General features: G+C 38.9%; 1 protein-coding gene and 1 long non-coding RNA gene across 2 annotated transcripts; both read left to right on the forward strand.

Annotated features, from left to right (window-relative positions):
* The first annotated feature begins 730 nt into the window (after nucleotides 1–730).
* Nucleotides 731–11,776, forward strand: LOC135076361 (ionotropic receptor 93a). The gene is made up of 19 exons (XM_063970859.1): nucleotides 731–905; nucleotides 976–1,128; nucleotides 1,215–1,460; nucleotides 1,537–1,707; nucleotides 1,914–2,131; nucleotides 2,319–2,486; nucleotides 3,165–3,332; nucleotides 3,591–3,695; nucleotides 4,111–4,217; nucleotides 4,288–4,348; nucleotides 4,433–4,535; nucleotides 4,759–4,865; nucleotides 5,166–5,328; nucleotides 5,849–6,069; nucleotides 6,452–6,533; nucleotides 8,781–8,900; nucleotides 9,375–9,453; nucleotides 9,915–10,075; nucleotides 11,652–11,776. The coding sequence occupies exons 1-19, from the start codon at nucleotides 818–820 to the stop codon at nucleotides 11,747–11,749; spliced, it is 2,619 nt and encodes an 872-aa protein (XP_063826929.1). The 5' UTR covers nucleotides 731–817; the 3' UTR covers nucleotides 11,750–11,776.
* Nucleotides 11,777–17,011: 5,235 nt separating this feature from the next.
* On the forward strand, nucleotides 17,012–21,945 carry LOC135076365 (uncharacterized). The gene is made up of 3 exons (XR_010258244.1): nucleotides 17,012–17,178; nucleotides 20,735–20,967; nucleotides 21,351–21,945. It is a non-coding gene; the product is annotated as an uncharacterized LOC135076365 (long non-coding RNA).
* The last annotated feature ends 36 nt before the right edge of the window (nucleotides 21,946–21,981 follow it).

Here is a 21,981-nt window from a genome sequence, read left to right on the forward strand (position 1 = left end):
TACATCTTACTATTCAGTAGAGGCAACTACCAACTACGAGGCCGTTTTACATTATTACAATACTATCGTTTGCTCCAGAAACATCAATCTAATCCAGAAGTGATACACACGCGTCACGGTTACGGCAATCAGGCTTAGCCGGCTGCCGTAATTAGTGTGCATTATTAACTGCTCCTGACCTTTCGCTAGTCTCGTGCAGGGTGTCTTAAATGTCTCAACCAATTTTTCGGTATTATGATTCGAAAGATAGTAAAGGATTGAACAGAAAATAAAAATGTTCACGTTAGAAAATATTCGACAATGATTCATTTGACTTCATAATTACACAAAAAAATTACAGGATGTTCAGGGCCGGGAGTTTTAAGTCTTAGCAAGCAGAGCCTTGAGTGAGATGAGCAGCTCGACCGGAAATGCCCTATTTAAGGCCCTAAAAACAAGAGCAAAGCATTAGGTACCTAATGATGAAAAAATAAGTATTTATAAAGTTTATTTAAATTATTTAGCCGTTAATTCAAAACAGTATAGTAGGTATTAAAGAAAACTAGGTACTACAAGTAGAGCTTTTGTTTAGGTCGGCTGAAACTAAAACACCCTGTACATTTCTTACAGAACACGTAATGTTTTCACCGATTCTGATTTCATTCGCATTAATAGGTAACATGACCCAGCTGTGTTCGCCGACTTATTAGTTGGTATTTAATCATACCCTTAAATATTTAGCCTCTTTTTTATTGGAATAGCTTGGTTTTTATACGAATTATGACTGCAAGTTTACTTTGGGAAGGCGCGGCTTGTGGTTCGATCGTGCAGTGCCAACATGCGGATATGTTTGTTTGTTTCGTTGTATTTATTGCGAGTGTCAGGAGAGGAGTTCCCGTCCCTGATAACTGCGAATGCGTCTATAGGTTTGTAGAATAAGATTTACGATTCATTTTTTTCCTGAAAGTTCTTAGTTCAAACCGCTTTTTACCCTAGCCGTAGTGCTAGACCGACAGTTTCTTGGCGAGCAGTACCAAGCAACCTTGGACGAGCTCAAGGACTACATCAAGGAGTTGGCGAGGGTTGAGCTCAAACATGGTGGCGTCGTTGTGCATTACTTTTCGTGGACAACCATTAGTCTGAAGAAAGGTATTCGTTCTCTCTATATTATTTTGATTTTCCTACTACAATGGAGGATCTCCAGCTAGAACTTCACTATTAAAAATATGGTTCAGGTTTCTTGGCAGTGTTCAGTGTTGCATCATGCGAGGATACGTGGTCGCTGTTCTCCCGCACAGAAGAAGAGGAACTCCTCCTATTCGCTCTTACAGAAGTTGACTGCCCTCGCCTGCCGACGGATTCGGCCATAACCGTCACGAACGTGATGCCCGGTGAAGAACTGCCTCAGATTCTATTGGACATGAGGACAGAGATGGCTTTTAAGTGGAAGTCCGCTGTGATCTTGCATGATGATACGTTAAGTATGTGCCTACACTGACAAACGATATTTCTTGCTCTAAAGTTTCATTAATAGACAGTATTCCTGTCTTCCTTCAGGTCGAGACATGGTATCGCGAGTGGTGCAGTCATTGACGGTGCAGATTGATGAGGGAGCCTCCACATCCCCAGTTTCTGTGTCAGTTTACAAAATGAAGCACGAGATAAACGAGTATCTGAGGCGTAAAGAGATAACCAGAGTTCTGTCCAAATTACCAGTGAAATACATAGGTACTTAGCTAAGATATAGAAAGAATTAGGTATAATAGTTATGAGTAAATGAGAATGCAGTTGGTCCAATCAGCATGAGAGGTTCGACTAGTGGGACTAGCGATGAGTATGAGGGATTAGGGAACTGCCTAAGCCCCGTTTCGGCAAACTTAGTAAAACTGTAATATTATGACCAATTATAAAAAAATATCATTTATATCCTTCAGGCGAAAACTTCATGGCAATAGTAACGACTGAAGTAATGACTACGATGGCAGAAATCGCCCGCGATCTGGTCATGTCGCACACTCTTGCGCAGTGGTTATACGTCATATCGGACACAGACGCCCAAAACGGGAATTTGTCGAGTCTGATCAACGCGTTGTATGAGGGAGAAAATGTTGCGTTCATGTACAATATTACGGAAAGTAACCCAGAATGTAAGGTAAGTAAATTAGGTATTAATCAACGTAAGTATGAAGAAAAGACAAGACAGACATGGATTTGTTATATCCCTTGATTTTTATCTTTTCTTGGCTCATCTCATCATTTCTTCGCTCTTACATTACCATTGTCTCCTAATTTATAAAGTCGCTACAGCAACCTACGAGCCTATTATGATTTGACTTCAGAATGGGCTGATGTGCTACTGCCAAGAGATGATGAACGCGTTCATATCAGCACTGGACGCAGCCGTCCAGGATGAGTTCGACGTGGCGGCTCAGGTTTCTGACGAGGAGTGGGAGGCCATCCGGCCCAACAAGATACAGAGGAGGGGCATGTTGCTCAAACATATGCAGGTATTTGATGTTGTGACGTAGCTCTCAGGGACAAATATGCAAAGCTCTCCTTCTACGTCGCTACACTCTTACCAGAGTGGTCGTGGTCGTCACATCCGGTCCGGTGGCAATCCGTCGCCATTCCTCCCACACTACAGCCTTTCTTGTGCAATCGTGGCCATTGAGTGCGGTTTTGACCTGGTCAGTCCAGCGCATGGGCGACCTGCCGCGCGCTCTTGTGCCCTCAACCTTCCCCTGCACGACAAGTCGTTCAACAGAAGCGACGTCTCCACGTGTAATATGGCCAAAGAAAGTGAGAATGCAAAGTTCAGGCTTCCCTAATCCATTGGCCAGTTGCGGAGTGTAGGCTAAATTACTCCATTTATTTCTGGTAAATTAAAGAGAATCGTGCTTCTGCATACTAATGATGATGATGTAGCTTAGCTATGAGATCGTCTGCTTATTGCAGCTTTCGCTTATTGTTTAGGCGTAACAAGCCGCCCAGTATCTGAAGTTTTTGATAGGTACATCCTAAATGCAAAACAAGGCAGGTATTTGACCGCAATCGCATCTGATGTTAAGTGAGATGCAGTCTAGGATGGTACATATCTGCCCTATATCTGCCCTGTATCTGCCTATTTACTCTCGCCTTGAAAAGACCCGGTTTAAAGTGTTCATATGAACTTTTCCCATGTCCAGCAACACATATCAACTAAAAGCAGCTGTGGCAACTGTAGCACATGGCGAGCCCTGGCAGCAGACACTTGGGGTGCCACCTACCGGTCCTATGGGGACTCAGACCAATTATTCAAAGAACCAGACAACGCAACAACTAAAGGAGTTATAGAGCACGTTGATCTGCTGCAAGTGAGTAAATAAAGTTACCTAGAGCAACATTTTTTTGGAATACAGCATACAGCTAAATATTATTATGTAGTTATTAACCTATTTTGTTAAACTCAGTAGGTAAATCCTAACATTAACGTATACGTCGAAAGGGTATAACTATTCCGTATGTCACAGTTGCATACCTCAAGGGTTGCTCATAAAGTCAATAAAAAACAACATAAAGAAGGATAGACTGGTGCTTTATTTTAACAGTTCAGGATCTTATTTTTTCTGCAGGTCGGTTATTGGCGTCCAATAGACGCGTTGCGATTTGACGACGTCTTATTCCCTCACGTGGAGCACGGGTTCAGAGGAAAAGCCTTACCGATAATAACCTATCATGTAAGTATTTTGAAAAGTCGAGAATAGTCTATTACTATTTTGTTTAGTTGCGCACACACAACAACATCTGTACGACACCTCGATCGAGTTAAGCGCACCTGGCAGCCGTGATGTTATATCAACGCTCTGGTACGGACGGGACGAACGCGGGGAGGTGTGCGGGTGATTGCGAGGGAGAGTCACATTACTGCAAGGAGCACAGTTAGTTAGATCTGGTTGCATACCTCTTATGGTGCGTCCACCCACACTGGGCGAATATGCTCGCGCGGCAAACTCGACATCTTGCTTACTCAAGAGCAGGGTGAGCAGGATGTCGAGTTTGCCGCGCGAGCATATTCGCCCAGTGTGGACGCACCATTAGATTAAGAAGTGCCCGGCTACCAAGACATGTACTAAAAGCTCTATAATTTTCTAGAACCCACCATGGACAATTCTTCAAGTCAACGAATCTGGTTCAGTGGTCAGCTGCAGTGGTTTGATTTTCGACATCGTAAACCAGCTGGCCAAAAATAAGAACTTTACGTAAGTGCTCTATGATTTTGTTAAAGATATAGTTATTTTCCAAATTGGTTACGTTCACTTTTTGTTTCAGTGTTAAAGTGATTCTTCCGAGTCATGTGAAAAACTTGCTTTCTAATGATACTACGGCGGATGTAAGTTTTAATTTGAATAATTTTGAAAATGTTAATCAGTTATTTTTAGCTGCGAATAACACTTACTTGAACGATGTTTTGTAGATGATGCACAGCCAAGACGCAGCATTAACGTTGACAGCAATTGCGAAGGGCCAAGCTGCTATTGCGGCAGTTGCTTTCACAGTCTTTTCAGACCCGCCATCTGGTAATATACACAATTGAAATGAGTTACTTATTTCAATTCTTTATAAAAAAATTTAGGGAGGTTTTTTTTCGTCGCCACTTCCATGTAATTGGCGCCCAACGTGGGACTACGTATTTACTTTTGATATAAATGACTGATCGCCACTTCCATGTAATTGGCGCCCAACGTGGGACTGCGTTTTTCAATACTTTGATATAAATTATCTGATCTCTATCTTTTACAGGTATCAATTACACGCTAGCAGTTAGCACTCAGCCCTACAGCTTCATGATCGCTCGGCCACGAGAGCTTAGCCGAGCGTTGTTGTTCTTGCTACCTTTCACCACTGATGTTAGTATCTGCCACCCCCCATTACAGTAAACTTTTTTAGAACACTATGAATATCAAGCACAAGTGAAGTGATGCCAGTTCTATTTAGCTGTGATGAGCACAGCATACGGTGTAATAGCACCTCTTAACATGGCATAAGTTGCTTGAAGCTTGATGTAGGTACTATCGCAAGTAGCTGCAAGCAAATCGTATTTTGTAGTATGCATGCATGTACCTCATAGCCACGACATTTGGTTATTTGTTTGACGCTAGTTTGTACTTCACTTACCTCTTTTGTTTTTTAAATTCTGGCCGTTGCAGACATGGCTATGCCTGGGTCTTGGCGTGATCCTGATGGGCCCGACGCTGTACATCATCCACCGCCTGAGCCCGTACTACGAGGCCAAGGAGATCACACGCCAGGGTGGCCTGTCCACCATCCACAACTGCCTGTGGTACGTCTATGGGGCGTTGCTGCAACAGGGTAAGATCATTTGTATATACATATTTTTTAAAGAATTATGCGGGTTGGTAATGTTGGTTTAATATTGCGTAAAGTATTGTCATAAAGACCGATTAATATTTTGACAACAACATGTGATCTTATTTAAAACAATCTATAAAAAAGGAAAAATATTCTTACCCATTTATAGCCTGCACCTTAAAATTAAAAAAAATACCTATTAGAAATACAATGACGATTCACGATGACTAAATAGGTTTTCCTTATCAAATAATTTTATTTAAATTCTCATTACCTACTTTTGTGAAGGTATGTTTGTTCCATTTGCAGGCAGTATGTTCAGTATGTTAATTTAACTAGTATCATTGAATATTTAATAAACAACGTGCAATACAATGTATCTATGGTTATTTATCTACCTACATAGGTACTCTTATTGTAATAAATTGTAAAAACGAACATAGGTTATTTCAGAGATATAAATCATTTTAGCTAAAGAATCAGAGATTTGAAGTTTCAACTTCTAATATGACATTTTTAGGTGGAATGTACTTACCAAGGGCTGACAGCGGTCGTCTTGTGGTTGGCACCTGGTGGTTGGTGGTTCTGGTCGTGGTAACCACCTACTCCGGAAACCTGGTGGCCTTCCTCACATTCCCAAAGCAGGAGATCCCCGTGACCACCATAGGAGAGTTGCTGGAAAACCAACTCACGTATACGTGGTCGATTCAAAAGGGGTCCTATTTAGAGATGGAATTGAAGGTAGTTATTTAAATCGTCACAAGCGTTCAATATCAATATTCTAAATCTATTTTATAACTAGTTGCATTACGATAAAATAATTTAACTGTCCTGGGACACACTGTCTTCATTGGCGTTAAAGTTGCAGATCTTCGCTGTATTGCAGCAGATGGGGGTAGATGGGAATATAAACGCCATATATTAAGTGCTAACCACTACCCCGGTGACAAGCTTAAAGGGGGTGGATTGGAATAAAGGCTTTCATTGTAACAATCAAATCAAAAATGTAGTCTAATGTGCTGTAGACTGTCACTTGTCGATTTGTGGCTTAAATTTTTTCTAGAGATTTTCCTTAAATATTAATCTACATAAAGTCGTCAATTATAATCATATTTCATTCCAGAACTCCGACGAGCCGAAGTACGCGGCGCTGCTGAAGGGAGCCGAGCTGAGCGGAGCGGGCGCAGGCGGCAATCTGTCTTCATGTGGGTGACGTGTTTTAATATTCGCTTTAACATTTATAGCTAGCTTAGGGCCCTCGCCCACGGTGACTTTTTGTAGCGATGCAGTCGCGCTGCTGTAGCGCGTAGGTAGCGCGTTGCCATCACTTCTGTAGTGCGTTGCAAATGCGACAGACGCGCGTTAGTAGCGATGCTGTTACGCGTTTCGTAAATGAAACGACAAAAAGTCGCCGTGGGTGAAGGCCCTTAGCCAGCAAAAAATGTAGGCTACCTGCTTGCTGGATTTATAACTAACCCCCGGTATCTGAATTGAGAGTCAAAGCTTTTATTTCGTACTTAGGTCTGTTCCAGTGCGTTTATACTCATGAGAATACTGATTCTCTACTTAAGTATGAAATTAGGCTATTTTCGTTTCTGAATTTGCTGAATTATAGTAAAAACCCACTAACAATAATTAATTAAGCTAATTTATTCAAATTATATTGGGTTTAAAATAAAAAGACAATTTAAGATAAACAATTGAAATGGAATTGTCTAATACAATTAAACCTCACATAGCACGATATTATGGTTGACATGCTTGATTACCAAATATACCTTATTTTGAAAATTATAAATAACTTGAAAAAATCGTTTATCCCACCAAAAACATTCTGTAAAAAACTAGCCAAGTCTCGATGGAGCTGCTTGTTTATCTCTAAAAAGTAATGAAATCTAGACAAAGTCGTGCCAAGTCTATGGTTCCTTACTGCGATTTCTTAATTATTATAGTTAATGTTGTGTGACTTGGCCGTTGAACAATCTTTATTAAGATAATCATACAATAAGTATTATTGAAATACGCAGCTTTATTAAGCCTACAATTGACTGGTTATTGAATCAACGCGGTTTTCCAAGTGGCAGTTTTCCATCGCCAATGGGTAGCGGTTCTGGCGACAGATTGGTGCAATGGTGTCATGGATTACCTGGTTTTGTACCCTTCAACGGCCAAGTCACACAACATTAACTATAATAATAAAGAAATCGCAGTAAGGAACCATAGACTTGGCACGACTTTGTCTAGATTTCATTACTTTTTAGAGATAAACAAGCAGCTCCATCGAGACTTGGCTAGTTTTTTACAGAATGTTTTTGGTGGGATTTCACTTCTTTTTGTAGAAAGTGGCAAAATTATTTAACGTCGTCGTTTTATCGACATTTTTTACGATATTAAACACAAATAAACTCAACGACCTTTAAAATGGACAACGAATCAGAATTGTTTTAATAACATAACCTTAGCGAACCTTACAATATAATAAACGAAATCTACGAAATGCAAATTACACAACATTCAACTTAATCGACGGGGGGCTCTAGAAAGGAAAAAAATCTGGACACCGCTTGCTAGTGCTAGCGCCATCTAGCGGTGAGCGATACAGGCGAATACCACGGTGCCGGAGTAGTATTTATTATGAATGTGGTGTTACTCCAGATCTTCGATTTTCCTAGTTTTTACAGTTTTCCCTTTATGTGGCCATTAAACCCTAACTCTGTACCAAATTTCAGCTCTCTGAGTTTATGGGAAGTACTAGTTCTATTTTGATGATTATCAGTGAGTGAGTGTCGTAAATGCGAAACTTTGCTTTCGCTTAACTTCGGAACTAAGTGACCAACAGACTTGAAATTTTGGATTTTAAGTACGTGATTATAGCTTACTAGATGACGAAAATTTCTGCGTTCTGGTCTTATCCAGAGGTTCTCAAATAGGGGCCTGAAAATGCGGCGAAATGGTTCCAGTAAAGGATGGTACGGCAGTGTTTGCTTCACGCTCGACTTGGCGGGGGCACTGCCGTGCCCCCAGATAATCTTGAAAATTTATAATTTTCAAATTAGTTTGAGATGCGACTCTTAACGCTAAAAATTAAATAACTATACCTTATTTTGACTAAACTTAAGTTATTTTAAAAGAAGAAACCAAATAATGTATAGGTAATGGTTCTGTCTACCTAGGATGGTCCTAAGTATGACCAAAGCGCTTGCAATTTCATCCGAAATCATAATTAATACAATGGCTGCAGAGGCTCATAATCGCTTAACAAAAGTTGAGGTGAATACACACACTAATGTAATATTTTGAATACAGTATACTCGTATTTTAGGCCTAGGATGCACGCCGCGATAAGGTTTTATCACGCCATTTTATTGTTACGTGATAAGCCCATACTCATACATTTGTCGTCTAAAATCGACAAGATTTTATCACGGCGAGCATCGTATGGTTTGTTGCAGGGAAGAAGCAGCTGATACGTATCCGCGAGCAGAGGCACGTCATCTTCGATTGGAAGCTCAGGCTGAGCTATCTCATGCGCGCTGAGCACATGCTCACAGATACTTGCGACTTTGCTCTCAGTGAGTGATTACATTATTTTCAAATCTGTATCTATAAAAGCGAAAAGTCACTGACTGATTGACTCACTCACTCATCACGAAATCTCGGAAACTACAAGTGCCATGAGTCTCAAATTTTCAATGGGGGTTCCTTTTAGAACGTAAGTGCTCACTAAGACGGGATTTTGCAAAATTCAACCCACAAGAGGGGCAAAACGGGATCCACGCGTACGAATTCGCGGGCTGCCGCTAGTAAAAGATATTGCTGCACAATGTACAAATAAAATATTAGGCAGGTAGTTGTAATAATACGTCACTACAGATGAAATGATCCTGTGAATGTCTGCCAAAACTCTCTCAAGACTCGTATGTTTGTTGTGTTGATGTTTTAATATAGACGATTCTCTCAAAAGTGTAGAGCAGATTGTAGTTTGTTGCACCTCTTCATTAGAAGACCCTTTTAACTTTATCCTTCTAAGGTTCCCTGTATTCTAGGTGCAGAAGAATTCATGGATGAGCAGCTGGCAATGGTGTTGCCCGCCGGTAGTCCGTACTTGCCCGTGATAAACAAAGAGTAAGTGATCACCATGGAAACTGATTCTGTAGGTTAAATGGAACTTTCATCCAGAAAGTCAGTCTTTATGTGGCCACAGATACGGATGGCCCTATACCTATAGGGGACAAAATATGGATAAATATGTTGCGGAACATGTCGCTGACCAACTACGTAATGTTCCCAGGAACAATTTTGCGGGACATGCGGGGATGTTGCCCAAAGAGGCCGTCTTGATTAGTTGTCTTGAAAAGTTGCACAATTAGGGAACAAACGCCGCAAAACTGTCACGAAACTCGTGTTTTACTCACAGAGCAACACGAAACATATCCCGGGTCAAGTAGAATGTTTCGCGACGAAACACAGGGGAGGTTTGGGAATGTTGCTACAACACATAGAATCTTAATTACACGGGACAATTCTCCCTTGTGTATCCTTGGCTTCAGTCTATCCCCACTATTATGATGACTTGAAATTTCCAGGATCAACCGTATGCAAAAGGCGGGGCTCATCTCCAAGTGGTTGTTCGCTTACTTGCCGAAGCGCGACCGGTGCTGGAAGACCTCCAGCATTGCGCAGGAGGTGAACAACCATACCGTCAACCTGCGCGACATGCAGGGCTCTTTCTTCGTGCTATTCCTTGGTACGTTGATAATAGAGATCACTTTAGTGTAACAATAGTTAAGGTTTTCAGTTGTTTTTTACACAACCACAAAAAACATAGGCTGTTTGCACCATCTTGCTTTATAACTTTAACAAACGTCAAAAATCTGTCAAACTCCATACAAAAAGGACCGGTTATTGTTAAAGTTGTTGGTGCAACTCAGCCTTAAGCTTAGCTATGATTTCTGGTTCAAAGATGATATGGAAAGCCGACGGTTATATCTTATGAAGCTCTAGAGCTCTACTAAAGTTCAAACTAATATTATAAATGCGAAAGAAACTCTGTCTGTCTGTCTTGCTTTCACGCCTAAACCACTGAACCGATTTTAATGAAATTTGGCATAGAGATAGTTTGAGTCCCGGGAAAGGACATAGGATAGTTTTTATCCCGGTTTTTGAAACAGGAACGCGCGCGATAAAGTTTTTCTGTGACAGACCAAATTCCACGCGGGCGATGCCGCGGCCGGAAAGCCAGTAGAGTCTATAAAACAATCAGGAACGCAAGTTTATGGCCGTAGCCTAAACTATGAAGCTCAAAGTCCACTAACATATCAGTAGTGAACTCATAGGCTGGGTCGTGGCTGAGTTTTATGCTCGGTGCGATTTGTCATGTAAGTTTTTATTTCTGTGGGCTGAGTGTGAGTGTACGTTTTTTAAACGCGCTCACTAGATAACGCGTTTAAAAAATGTATGAAAATTTTAGTTTTTGAACGTTTCCCGCTAGAGGCGCTGTACATACAATCCGTCATACATTTAATGACATTTTTTGACGCGCTCACGTGAGCGCGTTTGATGTCCTCTGAAAGTGGTATGGCGGTATTTCATGGCACTCGAGAGGATACCTGCAATTTCTGGTCGAAGCTGCTTTTATTTACTCGTACCTTTGGCATTTAGTTCTGATAGGTATATAATATGGATGGTTTGATATAGAGCCATATAGATCTAAACTCGTCTAACGAGTTGCAAGACTAGAATGGTAATACATTTAAAATGTCGTTACATATAAAGATATGTCGGCGAATGGTAATGTAATCAGTAGGTGTCTACTATACTAGGCAGTATCAGTAAGCGTGTTTGGTACTGAAGATTCAATTGTCCTTCAAAGCCACCTTGAGGCAACTATATAATCTAAGGTTTTAAAGAATATATTAGTACCTATGTACTTAATTTGTATTGCACAAATTACTAATAGTCGTTAACCCCTCGTCGTTTCAGCCGAATGACGTCCACCGCTGGACAAACAAAGGCCTCCCCCAAGGATTTCCGCTAAGACCGGTCCTGCGCCGCCCGCATCCAAGCACCTCACGTGACCTTCACCAGATCGTCGGTCCACCTAGTGGGAGGCCTGTCCACACTACGTCTTATTAACCTCCTCACCTCATATCAACTTAAATACCGATGCGTGTGTTACGAGTGGGTTCACCACAATAGTCAAGTCAACCAGCGTTCCTCGGATTTCGAGTCGGCCAGTCCAACCCCTTCACCGTTCGGCTATTGTGATCTTCGGTCAACAGTCTAAATGAAAGGACCCTTAATCAAACTATGTGTTTTTTTAGGGTTCTTCTCAGCATCGGTGGTGCTGCTCCTCGAGTGGTTTTGCAACAGACGGAGGAGGCGCAGTGAGGACGTCATCATCAAACCTTATGTAGAGTGATACTAAGGCTGTTTTAATAAATATCTTTTATGCAAATTATTGTTTTGATTACATAACACAAGGTGCCCCTTAACTAGTAATAAGTATACAAAATTTTGAAAAACCGAATCATGTTTCGGTGACTCTTGATGACGCACTCGTAACTGTATAAACTTACGTTAATCATACTATTGGAAATGTACATAAATTTTATATTCCTCTAAGTTAAAACACTTGGTTACGTGACGTTTTCATAAAATAGAATCGTTTTCCCAATTTTATATTGCTAGACTAGCTTTCCGCCCGCGGCTTCGCCCGCGTGGAATTTTGTCTATCACAGAAAAACTTTATCGCGCGCGTCCCTGTTTCAAAAACCGGGATAAAAACTATCCTATGTTCTTTCCCGGGACTCAAACTATCTCTATGCCAAATTTCATCAAAATCGGTTGCGAGGTTTAAGCGGGAAAGCGTAACAGACAGACAGACAGACAGACAGACAGACAGAGTTACTTTCGCATTTATAATATTAGTTGGGATTGCTACAGAGGCAGACCGATGAATACAAAGGTAGCTGATAAATTAAGGGGATGAAAAAACCAAGAGTTCGCTCTTTGTGGCGATTCTTGACGGAAATTCAGGTCCAGCTGTGAACTGATATCGTTAGAAATGATTACGACGATAAAGTTGGTATTATAATACATTTAGTATTGCAACTGCGTGTTACATTTGTATTAACAAAAATTTGATAAATTAAATAATAATTCTTAATAAGTCGTTAAAGACAAGTTTTCCGCCATCATCAAGTTTGAATATCACGTGGTCATCATGCAGGAGAGAGCTCCCGAGCATGCGGTGGAAGCGTGCTACTCACCTTGACTGGGGTTTGCACTCTGAACCGGTTTGCAGACATTTTAATTCTATTTCTAGTCCCATTAATGGCCTGTTAACATCTCTGTCAAAAATTGGCGCTATTTTGGAACGTTTTTACACGCTATTTCTTGCCTGCGATTGTGCCCGCGCGGGGTTGGGTCTCATGGATTCTGTTCATGGGTTTTAATTTAGAGGGTACCCTAACAGGAAAGTCCCGAAAACATCGGTCTAGTCGTAGCGAAGAAACCAATAAAATTGCTGCATTATCCATGCATTTTAACGCATTTAGGCTTCTCGTACACGCTAGGAAATTTCACCGTGCCTGCCACAGACAAGACAAGAATTTCGTTGGACGCCACGAAAATTTACCACACGTGTCGTGTCTAGCGCAGACAAGATTTTTTTCTTGGTCAGCGCCGGAGCATTGTATGTACACGGTTCGTGTGTAGAAACGACATTAATTTTTGCGTAGGCCCGGCGACTTTTCTTAGCATGTACAAGCGGCCTTATACTACGAAGCTTAAATGTTAGCTCGTGTTTCTATTACGCAGCATCTAAGAAAAAGTTGGTCAACGACCTCACATAATTCAGCAATGTTTTTCAAAGTTTTGCATAAGTAATTAGCATAATATAAGCCTACCACAGTATTGCTATTAAACCCTAATAGATAGGTACAGAGAATCATATTTATGTTTTAGCTGAGTATTAGTTTGTTTCAATAAGAGATCGTGTTATTATATTGCACTACACTATGCAAATAAAATAATGAGAGATGCAAGTTTTTAGTATAATCGAAAAATTATTCCAATCAACGTGACAGTTTGCCTAATGTGTAATACTGTTAATACATACTTACTAGGTACTTTTATGGTAGTTCTGGCAAAATTCCACTGATGTTTCACGAGGAGCAGACAAATGATGGCCATTATTGGAATCGCCACAATTTTTTTACCTTTCATCGGTTATCCAAGGCAACGTGTTAAGACAAGGGAAGAAAGGATTCTTCTTCTAAAAATATCCAAGTATTTTGAGCCAAACCTTTTACGAATTTCTCGCAGTTTTCGCATTGTCATTTTCTTGAGTCGGATTTCATTAATTCTGCCATTTGAGTGACAATAAAACAGATAAGTGCCTAGGTATAGGTCTACGTTAACTTGATAATGTATCAACGGAGTTGTTTTATGCCTGGTAGAACCTACAGTCTGAAAGATGTCAAATAAACAGGGTATCAGGTGTAAGTAATAAAATTACCATGTTAATCAAGAATTTATCGGAAATTGCTAATTTAAGCCACTGTTTACGTTTATGGCGGAAGTAAGGACTGTCTTTGTGTGTGTAGATTTATCATAAAAGGAAGGACAACAAACTTTATACGTTACTTTAAAATATGTATAAATGATATAAACATAAAAGTAAATAAAAGATTTAATGAATCTTTAATAATTGTACATACCTACTTAGATTAAAAGATTCATGAGTTCAGTACACGAAATGAAGTCCAGATACACAGAGGAAAATACATTAAAAAGATAAAAAAATAAAGAAAAAAGTGCTTACAATAAATCGATATGCAATACTGGGTGTACTGATTCGTAACTTTACCCGTCGCCAAAGTATTCAAAGAATTTGTAGAGATTAATTATGTTTTTAAGGGTTCGGCCAAACCAACGCGATCACACCGCGATCAGCCGGCGTGCAGCGATGGCGACCAGACCTAAATGCATTGATCGCCATCGCTGCTCGCCGGCTGATCGCGTGTGATCGCGTTGGTTTGGCCGAACCTTAAAGGAGATGAAGATCAGCAATGGATGCTGAATCTCTAGGGCAAGACCTCTAGCCAATACCTCATCCAGAGATAAAGATGACGGCACAAAAAGCTGAACACATGGCATCTTGTGCAGTCGTAATAAGAGCGGTTTTGAAACAAAAATGTATAATGTCAACCGCCTCTAGTGGTAAGACCACCTACTTCAGACGCAGAGGTCCCGGGCTCGATTCCCAGTGGCAGATTTTTCTGTTCGGTTTGGTTGGTGGTAGGGCTTGTTCTAAGTCCGCCTGGCTAGCTACCACCATCTTACCTAAGTCTGTCGCCATAACAACAATGTTAACAGCATTGTTGTGTTCCGGCAGTTAAAGGTACCTAAGTTAGCCAGTTCTTCCGTGGTTGAGGATTCCGGGTGAAGCTCGCTTCCACCTTCAGCCTGATCGTCACTTACCATCAGGTGAGATACAGGCCAAGAGAGCTTCCTCGGTGTGGATAAAAAAAATGTGATGTGCTGTTGAGTTATACATAGGTACTATCGGGGACTCTTCCGCCTGACCACTTTGTAGAAATTTTAGCGTAAGCGCATCGCTCCGGTCACGTGCTCACCCCGTCTCTAATTGGTTACGCATTTTACTATATTTTTACTACGACCAATAAGAGACAATCAGGGCTTAGGTTGCAATACGAAATACCATTGTGCACTTTATTGTCATACGGTTAAGGTTTAAAGCGAAATGTTTCTTTTTCTTCAATCTTTCTTAGTTTTAGGCTGAGTTGCACCACCTAACTTTGACCGTAACTATAACGGTAACCGGTGCTTTTTGTATGGAGTTTGACAGATTTTTGACGTTTGTCAAAGTTAAAGTAAGATGGTGCAACTCAGCCTTAGAATTTTAATAATAGAATTTGGTTACAAACAAATAGATATGTATTTTTTTAATATTGTGTTTTTATACGAGGTCTGTCTGCTTTTTGCTTTGGCGAACTGTCGACATATTCTCTGCTTTGTTTTTTTGTTAAGTTTTGTGATCAATAACCGATTGATTTTGTTTTGTGTTGACCCGTGCTAGTAATTGGACTGTTTGATTGCCTTTTTATTGATCTCCGCGCGATTACTGAACCATGTCTCTCAAAATAAATCTTAATTCTTATACATATTTACTTACACACTTATCTATACATTGCAGCATTGTTAACTGTTTAAGTATTATTTAGTTTGAAGTTTAATTGTTATTGATTTAAGACCTTGTGTAAAGACACTTAATGTGCAATAAAAAATTGAATTTGAAATAAAACTAACTTAATATTATAATATTTACGATAACCAATTACCTGGATCATTGCTACATAGTGCAATATTTGTATTAAATTGTAATAACGTAGATCAGTGTTTCTTTAAAACGGAAAACAAAAGTGACTAATGTATTAAAAATAAATAGAAACCTATTATAGGTTTTTATTTACATTCAAGGATTTAAGAAAGTTATTATGTAGCCAGATCTTACAATAATTGTTTTTAAGCCACTAACATTCCTTAACTCTTTACTAATTAATTCAATAACATATTGTTTATAAATTATAAGTTCCAAATAAATTAAATACCTATTAAATAAGTAAAATTCGAAAGTAACTGTATGATTTTGTATTTCTCGCCTTAACTAGCTAAACTAATATAATGAATGAGATTTACACTCTTAATATCAACAATAATTATAGAAAGGGCTACCTTTTTCTCGGGAAATTGCACAGTTAGAATGAGCGATACCAATTTTGTGACCCGAGCGGGCAATCGCTAGTTCAAATTTTACACGAAGCCCCATATAATATTTTGTAGCGATTCTTTATTGGGTTTCAAATTGACTAAAATGCGACGTTGCCAAACGAGCGCTACGGATGCGGGTAATAAGCAATACTCAATTCTAAACGCTTTAGCATAGAGCTTGGTTTGCTAGGGCAAACATCTACACTGGTGCGCCGACGCCGCTTAGACCCGAAACATGAATGAACGGGGGCGTAGCTTAATCGAGCGTGTGTGTGCAAACAATTTAGGCCCTTAAGGTGTCAAGGCGTCCGAGTCCCCGATAGTACCTAGGTATAATTATGCAAAATATCCATCATTGGTGTAAACACCACGTGTTTAGGATCACGTAGTCAAGCCAAATGATAACATTAAAATGAGCTCAATTTCTTTTCAACGAAGGTCTATAATAATTTTGATCACAGGTGCACCTCACGTTTTTAGTTCAGTTGTTTTTCAGTTCCCGAGGCTATAATGTTTTGTATTTAGTTACTTTAACTTCAAGAAGAGTTAATGAAGCTGATTAAGAACATGTACAGTCACCTATTTAAACAGACTTCATAATTTCTTGTTTCAGACTTTAGAAGTAGTTAAACAGGAAGGTTGTTATTTTAAAAAAATTGACGCAAATCAATAAAAATACCGTTTACTTGGGAAAATCCATTCGAATAGTCCAACGACAATGTATCCAATAGAATTGATAATGTGATCAAGTTCTTCATGTAAATACAGCGTGATCCACGTCACGAAATCAGTGTCAAGAAACGGGATTTGGTGGTCTTTAAGGTGTAGACATAAAGTTGATAATCGGTGGTGAATTCAGAAGCTCACGTTAAGCTTAAACTACATAAATACTGGTGTACAGAAACCGGCTACAGTCGGACGTGGTTCCTTCATCCAATTGGCCGTTTAGTAAATTTCTTTCGGAGTGTCGTTTTTATTTTTTATCAAAAAATTGTATGTGTCAATGACAAAATCGAAGAGAAAGTTCGCGATCACCGACAAATTTCTGCCAAGGTAAGCCTTACAGTACTAATTACTAACTTTTTTTTCCTTAATTTTAAGGATTGAGCATCTTGGGAGTTTGTTCATCGTGCAGTCCTATTTGGATCAAATCTCTACCACTCTATTATTTCTGTTTTTGGTTAACTCGAATCGTAAAACTCTAGTTGTTCTATATAAATTAATTAAATTTTAAAACTGTTAAAAGGAAAAATAAAGTGAAAGTTGTAACATTTTGCTTGCTCTGAAGTTATTTAAGCCTAATTTGAATTTTAAAACGTTTGGTGTATTACCGATAGTAAAAAAGCCCGTTATCTTTTGATTTTTGCTAGTCATTTCCTATATGAATCATTGAGATAATTTGTTGTTATTAGGAAAAACTGTGGAAAATGGCAGAGGAAAAATGACCAAATTTATTTATTAAACACTAAATTTTTACTCTTTTATAAAAAATATTTTATAACCTATATTCAGCTGATTTTTATTTTATTTTAATAGTGAAAGAGTTTTTCAAATCGGTCCAGTAACTTCAGAGGCTATTTCCTCCAAAGAAACAAACAAACAATCAAATATTTACTCTTTTTAATATTAATTAGTTTTAGGAAACACACTTTTATAAATATCTTATTTTAGTTTCATATATTACAGACAGGTATACCTTTTTAGTTCGTTATATGTTATGCCTAGCTTGATGTGACCTTATTATAATAAATCTGCGATAAAATTACCGTATTTAGAAGTCTTTAAGGTCTCGGTTTTTACAGAAACTGACGATTTGCAACGAAATAAACAAACCCATCAATTAAAAGATAAAGAAATAAAACCTGTTTTAGAAGTATATTAGAGACTAAACTAAGTATAAAGTTAAAATAGACATTTATTTCTATCTTACTAAAATAATTTTAACTTCGAAAATGTTAAAAATGAAAACTGTCTCGATAGTGCCAATTTGAATTGTTTAGCTTCTATGTTCTAGGTGAGAAAACTGACAATAATACAGCCAGATTGTGTTACTGTAACCATTCGATAAGTTTATTCAGTCACCTAATTAATTATTGAACATATTAATGAAAGTAAACTAAATATTATGTCGTATCCTGCGTGCCCAATTAACTGCAGGAAGATTTAATGAATGCTACTGACAACGCCACTCTTGTAGCGGAATTTTGGGCTGACACTGTATGTAATAGGTTTGTTGTCGACACGACAAGAAGAAGAATATTATGTAAGTAAACGCAGTTAACTAATTATTTTGTAAAAGGTAGGCATGTACAACTAAAACTAATTTAACTCGAAATTAAAAACGAAAAACGTAGCTCATTGTTTCATCGTACAGGCTGTTCTAAAAAGTCCAATTTCAGAGGGTAGTTTGAGAATCGAGTCACAAAACCCGTACTGCATTTCATATGCTGTTGCTGATACATTTAGATATAGTTACCTAGTCTATAAACTTGAGTCTAGGGTTATAATTCTATCGTTTTAAAAAGTCAGTATTCTCAAATCGGGAATCTTAGAAGCAGTGCTAGTGGTTAGACCGGTTGGTGTTTACTACGCCCGTATGTAAATCGGACCGGCGCACGCGCACGCGCCCGGTGTGTGATCGCCGCGATTATGGAGCCGATCGACAATCAATGTCGAATGAGTTTCATTTGTAGAATAGACAGGAAATAAATTAATTTAACATTGTAGAAGAGACAACAAAGTAATTAAGAAGAGGAAGTTATTGACTAAGTTCTACTTATTGAAATCGCGTGAAATCCAGTAGGGCTCATCGAATGACTGACTGACAATAAGCAACGATAAAAAAAAGTCTGATTATAATTATTTAGTTATGAAAGTAGGTACTTCAAATGTGAACATCACTACTAATCACACTGTGATACAAAGCTCTTAGTTGTTTTCAAATTTGATTAGGATTTATCTACCGATTTATGAATAAATCAGTGGGTCAAACACGAGGTTCCAAGTTTCCTTCAAACGAACATTTGCGAAGTAGTTTACATTCATAATCCCCATTATTGGATAATATATCTTGCAAAATTAAGTCCATGGAAAATTTTTTAAAACCTCGAAAGCTGATCATGATGAAAATTTTTACGCTGCCTCTACGTGTAAAAGTTCATTGACCCCGTGAGGCGAGCGATGCCTGCGTAACATCTATTTTATCATACATATTATTAGTTAGGATATTTAGATCAACTTTCCAAAGAGTAATAACTTAATGTGAGACTCAAATCATAATATTAAAGTTCTTACCTTTGTTTATGGGGCCAGTAGTTCGTTGATAGATGAGATTTTAACGTGCAGGTTCAATTTATTTAGCTTCCCATTCGCACATCATCGTTTTCTTTTAGCCAGAACTTTAGATTGGTTGTCAAAATTAATCAGAGCTGCTTTCCTTCGTTTGTTTATAAAAAAGTCATAAATGTAAAGAATTACCTTTACTTCTGGCGGTAGATATTTTGAAATGTCCTTCAAACAGGCAAATGAGACAAAAGGTCCTTTGTGATGACACAACAACAATCATTGCATCATCCAGTATTTCCAGTATATTGTAAGTTATTCAATATGCAAGCCAGTTTCCAGGATATTGATTAAATTACGATGCGCAAAAGTCAGGTATAAAGCTGTTTACTCGTTTGTTGGAATACATGTTTTAATCATATTGAAATATATTACTTGCATGTCAGTATAGCTATACCTACTCACTTATACGATCTATTTATGATAATTCAGTCACTCACTCGTAATACATTTATCGAGCAAATGGAAATGGAATCGGAAAATTGAAGAAAAAATTGCTGAAAATGTAAATACGATCCTTAAAACGAAATGAAAAAGTCTATCGAAAAAAATACTCAGCTCAAGTAAAGAGTGATCTGAAAATATCTGAAATAAAAAAGCACAGAACAAGTATCATTCTAGGGTATTGTATAACCTGCTAGGTTTTGTTCACAAGCACCTATTTTAAATTTTAAATATCAGTGAGCTAGCTCGAAAGTTTTATAAATGCATATCACGACTTATTTAAACTTGCCTGTAATTTGACGAGAACTATCGCAGCTTTTTACAGCTTTCAATTTTTAGTTCCTGCGCAGCTACCCCAGAGAGCTTGCAGGCTTTAAGTTCGGTCAAGCTGCACGAGGCTTTAAGTTCAGAAACTTTGGAGTTCTTCCGTTCTTATCGATTGCTCTTGCACGAAATGTTTCAATTAAATTAGGAACTATTAATGTTAGAATTTAAACGAGCTAAACTGACAGCAAATGGAATTATTATCAAAACCAGATACTCCAGAATATACTTCGTAAAATATAGATTTAATTTTATTCCTCAAACGTTGAGGTAAGGGATAGGTACTAAACATGGTGGCAAAACCAGATAAATCGCTTTGGATGCAGTGAGTTCAAGGCTCATCAGTTTAAATTAGCTTTTCTGGTAGTTGGTAAAGGCCCCCAGTAAAATGTGTAGGTAGTTAAGTAACACGTCATGTAGAACTAACTCCTTGCTTGGAGATCTGAAGTCTGAACTTCACGTGACTACTTATTGATCGTCAACTGTTTTCTTTTTCCAGGCTCGCTAAGAACCTCCGCACCAGAAAAGGTAGCCGTCGGGCGAACACCGGTAACCGCTTGGAACACGCGGTGCTCACGCACCTTCAGCACGTGCCGTAGATTCTCCAGCACTCTTCTCCTCATCATCCATCCCGGCACCGGCATCAGCGATCATGGCCCGTGGTGACGAATGCAAGACCGCCTCTAAGGCTAACTACGCGTGCAAGAACCTGGACGTCACTGCTCCGATGAAGTAAGTATAGTTAGTTAGTTGTCGGTTACAGTATTTGTTCAGAAGCATTTCTAAAGATGCAAGAAACAAAAAGGATTAAGAAGTAGCGTACGTCGTAGTAATAGCGTAGTAGTAGCGCGTGCAAGAATTCTTGCAATCCAATTCACATTATCCTGACCATTTAGCACGGTGTGCATTTATAATGAAGTCCAATAAGGATAAACACACAGTCTATTCACTCTAAGCGACACTTTGGTGTCCTTTGATCACCCAAGGATAAGAAGCCCACGTTGCTCACGTAGGTAATCTTATCCATGCCATGGAAGAAGAGAATTGATATAAAGAAGTAATTTCTGTTTCTTAAACAAAGCATAATAATAATAGCAACTTTTCTAAACTTCCAGCAAAACGGCGGCTCAAACCAGCCAGCAGCCGGCCAAGAAACAAGAGCAGAAGAAGGACTATGGAGCGTGGGGCTCCATCTACAAGGACAAGAAGAACTTCACAGATATGCACTTCTGCTGAGCTGCACCTGTGCCGGGCATTCATTGCTTCCATCATCATGTCGCAAACATTCTGCATCTGACCGGACCTATCCAAAAGTCGCAACAAACGGTACCATCTCACAACGGTAATTTAGAAATCACTTTACAAGACATAATTGGTGAAGAGTATCGTGAAATTCCAATAAATGTGCTGCAAGGACTATGAAACGAGTGCGGAAATCGAAACTCAAAATGGCTACAAAAATACGTTTATTAAATGCACCGTGTGTCTTCGCTCCGTCTAAAAATTGTACACAAAAACGTTGTTCACTAAAAGATAGGTTTATCCATCCACTAGCCGTATTTAGTCTTGTAAATGTGGAACCAAATAAATTCATGTAACTTTAAAGTTTGTTTGTGACGTACAGCTTATTTCCACGTCTTCATCATCGGGGTAGGGTATCTTTTCTAACAATGCTTTGTATTTCATATTAACATTAAACAGCATCCCATCCGTGACGGGTTTTTGTTCGATTCCTGAAGTAGTTTT

Source organism: Ostrinia nubilalis, chromosome 11, assembly GCF_963855985.1.
Source record: "Ostrinia nubilalis chromosome 11, ilOstNubi1.1, whole genome shotgun sequence".
NCBI classification, from domain to species: domain Eukaryota; kingdom Metazoa; phylum Arthropoda; class Insecta; order Lepidoptera; family Crambidae; genus Ostrinia; species Ostrinia nubilalis.

What these genes read in the sequence shown, in the direction of transcription:
- LOC135076361 (XM_063970859.1), top strand. Translation starts at nt 818, where the DNA reads ATGCGGATATGTTTGTTTGTTTCGTTGTATTTATTGCGAGTGTCAGGA. An exon ending in GCCAAAAATAAGAACTTTAC is followed by an intron (nt 4,218 to 4,287) that starts GTAAGTGCTCTA and finishes TTTTTGTTTCAG; the next exon opens with TGTTAAAGTGATTCTTCCGA. An exon ending in AGGCGGCAATCTGTCTTCAT is followed by an intron (nt 6,534 to 8,780) that starts GTGGGTGACGTG and finishes GGTTTGTTGCAG; the next exon opens with GGAAGAAGCAGCTGATACGT.